Source organism: Bombina bombina, chromosome 8 (genome assembly GCF_027579735.1).
Source record: "Bombina bombina isolate aBomBom1 chromosome 8, aBomBom1.pri, whole genome shotgun sequence".
In the NCBI taxonomy this organism is placed as follows: domain Eukaryota; kingdom Metazoa; phylum Chordata; class Amphibia; order Anura; family Bombinatoridae; genus Bombina; species Bombina bombina.
The window spans coordinates 108,286,348-108,298,442 of NC_069506.1; the positions used below are offsets into that span (position 1 = coordinate 108,286,348).

Genomic DNA, 12,095 nt, shown 5'->3' on the forward strand with positions numbered 1-12,095 from the left:
AATCAGACAACATGACGACTGTTGCGTACATCAACCATCAGGGGGGAACAAGGAGTTCCCTGGCGATGGAAGAAGTGACCAGAATCATTCAATGGGCGGAGACTCGCTCCTGCCATCTGTCTGCAATCCACATCCCAGGAGTGGAAAATTGGGAAGCGGATTTTCTGAGTCGTCAGACATTGCATCCGGGGGAGTGGGAACTCCATCCGGATATCTTTGCCCAAATCACTCAACTGTGGGGCATTCCAGACATGGATCTGATGGCCTCTCGTCAGAACTTCAAAGTTCCTTGCTACGGGTCCAGATCCAGGGATCCCAAGGCGGCTCTAGTGGATGCACTAGTAGCACCTTGGACCTTCAAACTAGCTTATGTGTTCCCGCCGTTTCCTCTCATCCCCAGGCTGGTAGCCAGGATCAATCAGGAGAGGGCGTCGGTGATCTTGATAGCTCCTGCGTGGCCACGCAGGACTTGGTATGCAGATCTGGTGAATATGTCATCGGCTCCACCATGGAAGCTACCTTTGAGACGAGACCTTCTTGTTCAAGGTCCGTTCGAACATCCGAATCTGGTCCCACTCCAGCTGACTGCTTGGAGATTGAACGCTTGATCTTATCAAAGCGAGGGTTCTCAGATTCTGTTATTGATACTTTTGTTCAGGCCAGAAAGCCTGTAACTAGAAAAATTTACCACAAAATTTGGAAAAAATATATCTGTTGGTGTGAATCTAAAGGATTCCCTTGGGACAAGGTTAAGATTCCTAAGAGTCTATCCTTCCTTCGAGAAGGATTGGAAAAAGGATTATCTGCAAGTTCCTTGATGGGACAGATTTCTGCCTTGTCTGTGTTACTTCACAAAAAGCTGGCAGCTGTGCCAGATGTTCAAGCCTTTGTTCAGGCTCTGGTTAGAATCAAGTCTGTTTAAAAACCTTTGACTCCTCCTTGGAGTCTCAACTTAGTTCTTTCAGTTCTTCAGGGAGTTCCGTTTGAACCCTTACATTCCGTTGATATTAAGTTATTATCTTGGAAAGTTTTGTTTTTGGTTGCAATTTCTTCTGCTAGAAGAGTTTCAGAATTATCTGCTCTGCAGTGTTCTCCTCCTTATCTGGTGTTCCATGCAGATAAGGTGGTTTTACGTACTAACCTGGTTTTCTTCCAAAAGATTGTTTCTAACAAAAACATTAACCAGGAGATAGTCGTGCCTTCTCTGTGTCCGAAACCAGTTTCGAAGAAGGAACGTTTGTTGCACAATTTGGATGTTGTTCGCGCTCTAAAATTCTATTTAGATGCTACAAAGGATTTTAGACAAACATCTTCCTTGTTTGTTGTTTATTCTGGTAAAAGGAGAGGTCAAAAAGCAACTTCTACCTCTCTCTCTTTTTGGATTAAAAGCATCATCAGATTGGCTTACGAGACTGCCGGACGGCAGCCTCCTGAAAGGATCACAGCTCCTTCCACTAGGGCTGTGGCTTCCACATGGGTCTTCAAGAACGAGGCTTCTGTTGATCAGATATGTAGGGCAGCGACTTGGTCTTCACTGCACACTTTTACCAAATTTTACAAGTTTGATACTTTTGCTTCTTCTGAGGCTATTTTTGGGAGAAAGGTTTTGCAAGCCGTGGTGCCTTCCATTTAGGTGACCTGATTTGCTCCCTCCCTTCATCCGTGTCCTAAAGCTTTGGTATTGGTTCCCACAAGTAAGGATGACGCCGTGGACCGGACACACCTATGTTGGAGAAAACAGAATTTATGTTTACCTGATAAATTACTTTCTCCAACGGTGTGTCCGGTCCACGGCCCGCCCTGGTTTTTTAATCAGGTCTGATAATTTATTTTCTTTAACTACAGTCACCACGGTATCATATGGTTTCTCCTATGCAAATATTCCTCCTTAACGTCGGTCGAATGACTGGGGTAGGCGGAGCCTAGGAGGGATCATGTGACCAGCTTTGCTGGGCTCTTTGCCATTTCCTGTTGGGGAAGAGAATATCCCACAAGTAAGGATGACGCCGTGGACCGGACACACCGTTGGAGAAAGTAATTTATCAGGTAAACATAAATTCTGTTTTCATGATTCAGATAGAGAATAGAAATTTAAACAACATTACAATTTACTTCTATTATTTATTTTGCTTCATATCCTTAGTTGAAGAAAAAGCAACGCACATGGTGAGCCAATCACACAAGGCTTCTATGTGCAGCAACCAATCAGCAGCTACTAAGCATATCTAGATATGCTTTTCAGCAAAGAATATCAAGAGAATAAAACAAATTAGATAATTTAAGTAAATTAGAAAGATGTTTAAAATTACATTCTCTTTCTAAATCATGAAAGAAAAAATGTGGGTTTCATGGCCCTTTAAGTACTGGTAGAAAGTCTGCCAGTACTAAAATAAAAGTTTTTAGGGGTTTGTTTTTTTTTGGTTGTTTTTTAAAAAAAAAAAACATAATTCTGCTGTGTAGGATCCCCCCCCCCCAAACAGCTCTTTAACCCTCCCCCTCTACCTTATTGTGCGCCATCCTAGATCCCTTAACTTGTTAGTAACCTTTATTGTGCCATAGTGAAGGGCGTCCGCCCCCGCGCACGCTCGCCCCCCTACGCGATCTCGCCCCCTCCTTCACCTATGGCCGCCCACCCGCCTCCCTGCAATTAGCTCCCACCCACCAACGATCATTGCTCTCTCTGCATCGGACTGCTAGAAAATGTTATTGCAGGATGCCTCAATATTGAGGCATCACTGCAATAACATGAAAGTGGCTGGAAGCGATCAGTATCGCTTCCACCGCTTTCAAACACCAATGACGTACAGGGTACGTCTTTGGTCGTTAAGGACCTTTTTTTTGTAGGACGTACCCTGTACGTCGTTGGTCCCTAAGGAGTTAAATAACAATTTTCAAGAAGATTGTCCCTTTAAGGACAGTTATAAATCAGCTCCTACAATGGGCAAGCAATCACTTTGAAGAATGCTGCAGAGCCAGAGTTCTGAAGTGTGGAGAATGTATAACGGCCTTTATGGGTAGTGGAATAATTACAAAGGTTAAATTACAGAAAAGTGGTCAAATTAGAATAAATGAAAGCAAATTACAAATGTTTTATTTTGGCTCTCCCTGGTTAATAGTCACCAGTGAGACTCCTCCCCCTCATTAAATGCACAGAACAGACCACTCCCACATCTAAGGATACAAGTATCTAGGAACTATTTGAGAGATTTTTTATTTTTAAAGTTTTGTTGTCCTATATATTTTCCTAGTGTTTAACTTATTTTTTATTTCCTAAATTTATGCAATATTCATTTTTTAAAAATATTAAAATCTTTTTGAGCTCATACACTATTAATATATTTTTGGTGTTTTCATTTTTTAGACAATAGATAAATGTGTTACATTTTGTAATAAAAACTTTATATAAGTTATACGGATGAAGATGCATTTTGTTATTGTAGACATACCCTTGAGTAGTACATATATATTTATTTATAGTCGTTACAATGTGTGAGGTCATATGATAGCAGGATGTTCCTTTTGGCTCCTTGTGTCTTTAAATTGTGAGACCTTATTGTGAATCAGTACCCTCTGATGAAAGGGTAATGCTGTTTGTGAACCCTACTGCTTATATTTGGTACCGACCAATAAATATTGCTTCAGCGCTGAAAGTTTTCTGTGGCTGTTTGTTCTTTTTTGGTCTGTTTTCATGCCCTAAAAGTTATAGCAGCCCTTTCAATGCTTAATGTTAGTCCTGAATCTACAGCTTAATACTGCCACAGGCTCAACATATCCACCCACTTCCACAGCTGATCTTACAACATCCAGTAGGATGGAACTTTCCTCCGTGACGTGGGAACGCCATTCCAAAGCCAGTCTGGATAAGTACTCGCCCACCCCGATGTTGTTTAACACTACAATAAGTGGAGGATTTGGCGCGGGTTTGTGCTGGGCTATACACCCGACCCTAACCAAGCAATTGAGAACTCCCCTTTCACTCTCTGGCAGCTATGGATTGTAGAGGTATGCTTAGTATATACACTTAAGCATAACAGTGGTTATTTTGCCTGTTATCTTATATACAGTTTTATACAGTTTGATATGAGAATTAAAGGGACAGTCTACACCAGAATTTGTATTGTTTAAAAAGATAGATAATCCCTTTATTACCCATTCCCTAGTTTTGCATAACCAACACAGTTATATAAATACACTTTTTACCTCTGTGATTACCTTGTATCTAACCCTTTGCAAACTGCCCCCTTATTTCAGTTCTTTTGACAGACATCCATTTTAGCCAATCAGAGCTGGCTCACCTGAACTCCACATGCGTGAGCACAGTGTTATCTATATGACACACATGAACTAACACCCTCTTGTGGTGAAAAACTGTCAAAATGCCCTGAGAGAAGAGGCGGCCTTCATGGGCTTAGAAATTAGCATATGAACCTCCTAGGTTTAGTTTTCAGCTAAGAATAACAAGAGAACAAAGCACAATTGGTGATAAAAGTAAATTGGAAAATTGTTTAAAATTACATTCTCTATCTGAATCATGAAGGATTATTTTGGACTAGACTGTCCCTTTAAGGGTGTTTTATAAAAGAGGTTTCACATCTTTGTCTTAAGCTATAGACTTTTTAGCACTGATTACTATTAGACATTTCTTCCATGGTTTACTGTAGGACTGCATTTATTCTCACTTATTGGGACATTTTACTCTGTACAAAGGACCGTTATGGATATCACCCAGCTATTTTGTTTAATTATTATAACTCCTGGATGTTCTGGTTCTTTATGATCAAAGTAGCATTGTTTAACTTGCAGTACTACATATAACTTTGTATAGTCATATAATATTGTACGTCAAGATTTACTATTTGAGTTAATCCATTATGGCAACTGGTAACATTCCCACATGGGTAATAGATGTGCAAAGGAGGAAGCACATAATGAAGGTTTGACTGTGTTCTCCACTTTAGAAAAACTTAAGATTTAAAGAGACAAGTTTGTGGTGGGACATTGAGTTTTTGGAATTATACATAGCTGAGAATAAAGTACAGAGGTGTCTTTGAATGAAAAAGTATCCCTCCTTTGATTTGGATTTGGCAGAATTTATGTTTGAGTGGAATTACCACAATTGTTATGGCATAAAAAGAAGGATATTTTATTGATTTAAATCTTTGGTCTTTTGAACCCTTCCAGAGAAAATTAAACGGACACTCAAGTCAAAATTAAACTTCCATTATTCAGATAGAGCATGCAATTTTAAACAACTCTCCCATTTACATCCATTAAAAAAAAAAAAGTGCACAGTCCTTTTTATATTTAAACCTTTTGAGTCACCTGCTCCTACTGAGCATGTGCAAGAATTCACAGAATAAGTGTATATGCATTTGTGATTGGCTGATGGCTGTCACATGGTACATTTGAAGTTCAGACTAAGTGCTTTTGCATTGTAAGAAGTACATGAAACATTTAAATATTCATTGTTTGTTAGGAGCCGAAAATGGCCGCACAGCTCTGCCCACCTATTGTGTGTATATTTTGGTATGTTTAAAGGGACAGTCTACTCCAATTGTTATTGTTTAAAAGATAGATAATCCCTTTATTACCCATTCCCTAGTTTTGCATAACCAACACTGTTATAATAATACACTTTTTACCTCTGTGATTACCTTGTATCTAAGCCTCTGCAGAATACCCCCTTATTATATGACACACATGAACTAGCACTGTCTAGCTGTGAAAAACTGTCAAAATGCACAGTGATAAGTCGGCCTTCAAGGGCTTAGACATTAGCATATGAGCCTATCTAGGTTTAGCTTTCTACAAAGAATACTAAGAGAACAAAGCAAATTTGATGATGAAAGTAAATTGGAAAGCCGTTTAAAATGGCATGCCCTATCTAATTCATGAAAGTTTAATTTTGACTGGACAAACCTTAAAGGGACAGTCTAATCACGATCGACTCTTCAATAAGTTTTCCTACTCACACATGCTGATCTGTGCAATTTGAAATAGCTAACTAAAAAATATTAAACATGCAGTGCTAAACTGTCATACAACAAAACAGCTAACTCGACAAGAAGAAAGCTTTGGACGGAGCTTGGCTGCCATTTTCAGCTGCTTACAAACGATTATTTAAAAGTGTTTTTGTACTTCTTACAAGCTTATAGATGTGGTAACCTTTGCAAGATGCTTGTCTAATATGTAACAATAAGTATTGGGTCTAGACTGTCCCTTTAAATGTGTTAACATTAATGCTCGTAATAAGAAAAAGAGTCTCTGTGCACTTCTGGACTGCAGCAATATAATGGCAAACAAGCAAATCTATAAATACACTCGTAAGTACCAAGCAATAGCTCAAAAATGGCTTAACAGACCTCCCAGGGATACAACTTCCAGGATCACAACTTTAAATTCCAATGTCCGTTATTATGGATTGATGTGTCCATATAAACACACCTAGTTGTATGAAAGTGTACTTGAGACATCCAGTGTAGAAAAGCACAGTCACTTGGTTGTATCAGACCACCACACAGACATGTATATAAATAGCTCGCTCATACCGGAGCTTAAGCACGGACACAGGTTGACCTGCCGGGATAAGTGAAGCGCTCGGTCCTACGGGTGACAGTATAAGCTTCTCAAGCCATTAATACAAACAAAGTGACTGTCCCTCTTCCCCTCTTTCGAGTATCTCATCTTCTAAGCTCCTCGGCTGATTAATTAAATTTGTCCGTCAGCGTCCTCCGTGCTATGCCGGTCACATGACACTTCCTTACTCCCTTCTTGACCCCTGATTGGTCTGTTGTAAGCCAGCTGACAGGACTGCCTTCGGGAAATCAAATGCTGGCCAAAGATACAGGAATAAAACAAAAGAAGGATCCGGAGGAAGATTAAAATGTTCAAATTTATTGGAGTTTATTAAAACAAGAGGAAAAGTGATCCATTGTAGCAAACACCCAGCGTGTCCGCTGCTGGGTGTTGTTTCTTACAATGGATCACTTTTCCTCTTGTTTTATATACTCCAATAAATTTGAACTTTTTAATATTCCTCCAAATCCTTCTTTCATTTTGTTCCTATAAATGCTCATAAGACGCACTGACTATGGAGATGGATTTATTTCCTTCATAGCCAGTCACTGAATTCTTGCTTATCTACAACTACTTTGTATATCAAGGGGAATATTTCCTGCAAAGGTTTTGGAACAGCTATGGGTGCAAATTTTCCTCAGCCTATGCTTAAAGCTATATGGTCTGGATGGAGCTTTACCGCATCTTTGCAGATGATTTTCCCTTTTCTCACAATATTGTCCTAATGGATGTTTTATTAATGATTCAATAATTATTTGGCCGGATTCTGAGTCCATACGTGTTGATTTGCTTATGGAATATATGAATAATAATGATTATTTTCTAACTTTCACTAGTAGAAGTAATGTCTACTATTGTATATTGATTACTTTAAGCTCAACTTAGGTATTGTCTATTTTATCAACACTACCACATCAGTATTTAGGAAACCATTAGCAAGAAACACAATATTAAGGGCTGATTCATGCCATGCTCCCCACATCAAGAAACGGACCCCAAAGAGCAGTATTTGTGCATTTAAAGAAATGGTACCAATATTTCTATGTATTCTAAACAGGCTCAAGAATTAACCATGAGACTGATAGAGAGAGGTTATAATAAAAGACTTCTTTCAAATGTAGAACAAGAAGTAGTGGCTGTAGATAGATCTAGTCTACTTATACATAGCTAGTAGAGCTTCAACTATTGTAGATTTTACCAAAACTATTTTTTATGGTAAAAGGAAAGGATCAACCAGCTATTAAGTAGTATTAAGGGATTTTATAAATGTGGGCATGTACTGTGCAAAAGTTTTTAATACACAAAAAAACTAGAACTTTCTCCTCAATGCAGGTAGCACCTACTTTATAAATAGTAGGATTGACTGTACTTCCCAGTACGTAGTCTATCTCATTACTTGCCAGTTTTGTTTCTGCCAGTATGTTGGGATCATAACTCATCCTCTTAAAGATAGGATATGTGAGCACCTGCCCTCTTTGGATGAAACTAACACAAGGACACCAGTGGCTAAACACTTTCGTTTACATGGGGAAGGTACTAAATAGTTTTCTTTTATTGGCATAGAAGCAATAAATAAAGGAGGGGTGATAGACTCACTCCCCTTTTGAGAAAATAAGTCTTTTGGATATTAAAACCCCATATGAGGTCCCAAGAAGGCATGAATAAGAGACTAGGAATTAATCAGTTTCAGAGAGTTTTTGGGCACATTCTAATAAGGCTGTGGCAATTTCATGGGCACTTGAGGGGAGGGTGATGCAAGTCCTAATTATCTGTCAGGTAGCTGTTTGGAGGTCACCCCATATGTTCATCTGTCACTATCGTCTAGACGATTACCAATCTGTTACCAAGTTTGGACAGAAAGTTTTATCTTACATACTATTTTAAATAAACTTTTTGTTTTATTTGCAGCATATTTTTGGTTATTTCCCACCCATTTTATGTTGTACTTCTTTACACTCATTTTGCTGGTAAGTATTAGCCAGGGAGAGCCAAGATAACTAGAAATTAACAACAAAATATATCCCTGGATAATACTCACCAGGTTCCGGGATTAGCATATGCAGTCATACTTGTATCCTTAGATGTGGGAGTGGTCTGTTCTCTTTATTTCATAGAGGGAAGAGGTTTGTGAGTATTATCTGGGCATATAAGCCAAGATATAGAAGATGCTATTCTTTGGTTGTTAATTTCTAGTTTTGTAGTAAACATAATTAAACCTTTATGTGGAATTTAAAGTTAATGTCAATTTTCATGTGAAAGTGCCCGGTTTTTAAAAAAAACATTGAAAACAGGGGCACTTTCATTCATGAAAATTGACATTGCACCGGATTTTAAAAATACTTACTTTTTTTCTTCTGAAACACTGGATCGCCGTTCTGAAACGATGCCCCCGCCTGCTTCTTCCTGGTTAACTTACCCAGCAATGAGGAAACCGGCTTCCTCCAATCACAGCGCTGCCTCAGCCAATGATTCCCCCGGGGGGGGGAAGCCATGATTGGAGGATGCCGGAATCGTTATTGCTGACGTATGAAGAGGCTTGCGACAGGCTGGTGAAGCGCTGGAGTGGCTTCAAGAAGAAAAGGTAAGTATTTTAAGAAAACGGGTGAAATGTCAACTTTCATGAATAAAAGTGCCCCTGTTTTTTAATAGTATTTTTAAAAACCGGGCACTCATTCTTGAAAGTTTACATTCTCTTTAATTCTGTGTTTTAGATCTCTTTAAGCCCATCCCTACTAAGCCATTTGAAACCCCTTTGTAAGCGCTGTTGAAAAACCCCACCATGTCGGATGCAAATAAAATAACATTTTTGTATTTTCTATAGCATACATGGTAAACAGCATGTAAGTCACTTTTTCCTAAAAATTTCAAACATGCAGTCCCCCATGATCCGATCCCGGCCTTGAAATCACGTGATCATGACAACAATAGTGTGATTTCATTATTCAAGCTATCGGAACTTTTGTGTTTCATACACTAATAATAATAATCCAGTTTACCTGAGGAAGGGGAAGAGACCTAAAACGCGTAGTGTGGATTACAGACCTGGCCAGGCAAGCAGTTTGTTTTGTCTCTCCACATACAGATTTTTTATCTTTATCGATTTAGATATGTTATGTTTTATTTAACCTTGTGTTTTGACATATTGCTTTTATATTGTACACTATATGTATGATTCACAGTATATACAGTATATAATATCTACTAAGCAGTGATTCATAGCTACTTCTCTAGGAAGATGTACTAGAAGGAATTTGTCAAGTTACTTCCATCTACAGAATCTCACTTGTTCTTTTCTTATCCTTTAGGAATATAGTCTTGTGAAGAATCCTCCTCACAGCAGCATTCTCCAACCAAAAGAAGAGGTGAGTTTTAACAGCTTCAGGACACAGTAGGCAAAATTTAATTCCGTCTCTCTACCGTCGCTAGTCTCTCCAGCTACAGATTTATTTTTCACAAATACCAGACAGAAAGGCACTATGCCTCATAAGAAATAGGCTCTGGTATCCATTAAAGAAACATGAAACTCGTTTTTTATATCAAAATTCAGATAGAACATGCAATTTTACAGATTGGTGGCTTGTAATTCGATCACCCACTGTGCTCAGCTAGTACACACACACATACACACATACAGACATACATACATTATATATATATATATATATATATATATATATATATATATGATATAAAAAGTCTAGACACCCCTGTTAAAATGTCAGGTTTCTGTGATGTAAAAAAATGAGACAAAGATAAATCATTTCAGAACTTTTTCCACCTTTAATGTGACCTTTAAACTGTACAACTCAATTGAAAAACAAACTGAAATCTTTTAGGTAAAGGGAAATAAAAAACTAAAATAATATGATTGCATAAGTGTGAACACCCTTAAACTAATACTTTATTGAAGCAGCTTTTGATTTTATTACAGCTTTTATTACATACTTTTTGGGTATGAGTTTTTCAGCATGGCACATCTTGACTTGGCAAGATTTGCCCACTCTTCTTTGCAAAAACACTCTAAATCTGTCAGAATGCGAGGGCATCTCCTGTGCACAGCCCTCTTCAGATCACCCCACAGATTTTGAATTGGATTCAGGTCTGGGCTCTGGCTGGGCCATCCCAAAACTTTAATCTTCTTCTGGTGAAGTCATTCTTTTGTTGATTTGGATGTATGCTTTCATCAATTTTGGAGGGACATCCAGTTCTTTGTAATGTCACTGTTGCACCATATTTTCTTCACTTGATGATGACTGTCTTCACTGTGTTCCATGGTATATCTAATGCCTTGGAAAAAATTTTGTACCCTTCTCCTGACTGATACCTTTTAACAATGAGATCCCTCTGATGCTTTAGAAGCTCTCTGTGGACCATGGCTTTTGCTGTAGGATGCAACTAACAAAATGTCAGGAAAGACCTACTAGAACAGCTGAACTTTATTTGGGGTTAATCAGAGGCACTTTAAATGATGACAGGTGTGTACTGACTCCTATTTAACATGATTTTGAATGTGATTGCTTCATTCTGAACACAGCTACATCCCCAGTTATAAAAGGGTGTTCACACTTATGCAACCATAGTATTTTAGTTTTTTATTTGTATTTCCCTTTACCTAAAAGCTTTCAGTTTGTTTTTTAATTGAGTTGTACAGTTTATAGGTCACATTAAAGGTGGAAAAAGTTCTGAAATTATTTATCTTTGTCTCATTTTTTTACATCATAGAAACCTGACATTTTAACAGGGGTGTGTAGACTTTTTATATCCACTGTGTATATATGTGTTTATACACACACACACATACAAATATATACACACACATATACACACACATATACACACACATACACACACACACACATACAGATATATATAAATATATACACACACACACACATATACACATTATTTATATATATATATACACAGACATATATGTGTGTGTGTGTGTGTGTAAAGAGTACAACAATAGTGCTTTGTAGTTGAATACCCCTGAAACCTAATAATTAGAACCTCAAAGAGACCTAGACCGCTGTAATGCTTGGCTATCTGAAAAATAGAAGTTAAAGTGAATGTAAATTTTGATGCTAAAGTTCCCGGTTTTGAAAAATTTGATTAAAAACAGGGGCACTTGAATTCATCAAAATTTACATTTCACTCGTGTTGTGAAAAAAAACTTACCTTTTAAACTTGACAGCCGCTCCAGCTTCCTCCGCCCATCGCAAAGCCTCTTCCTGGGTCTAAAATGTGGAATCCGGGTTCCTCCAATCACGGCTTCAAATTGGACACTGATTCCCTGTGGGGGGAAGCCGTGATTGGAGGATGACGGATCCATCGTTTCTGACGTCAGAAATGGCTTTGAGACGACCGGGGGAAGCTGGAGTGGTATTTTTTCACAACGAGTGAAATGTAAATTTTGATAAAGTGCCCCTGTTTTTACAATAAATATACCAAATATCACAAAGAAAAAAAAATGTGAAATAAATGTGATAACAAAAATCATAAAAGGAAAACCAAATAAA

At 38.1% G+C, this 12,095-nt stretch overlaps 1 protein-coding gene across 1 annotated transcript in view; it reads left to right on the top strand.

Moving 5' to 3' along the window:
* LOC128638502 (histone-lysine N-methyltransferase PRDM9-like) overlaps positions 1-12,095 on the top strand; it is a 301,277-nt gene that overhangs the window by 122,877 nt on the left and 166,305 nt on the right. The window contains exon 4 of the mRNA XM_053690491.1: positions 9,882-9,938. Within this exon, the coding sequence (XP_053546466.1) occupies positions 9,882-9,938 (57 nt within the window). The remainder of the gene's footprint in view (positions 1-9,881; positions 9,939-12,095) is intronic.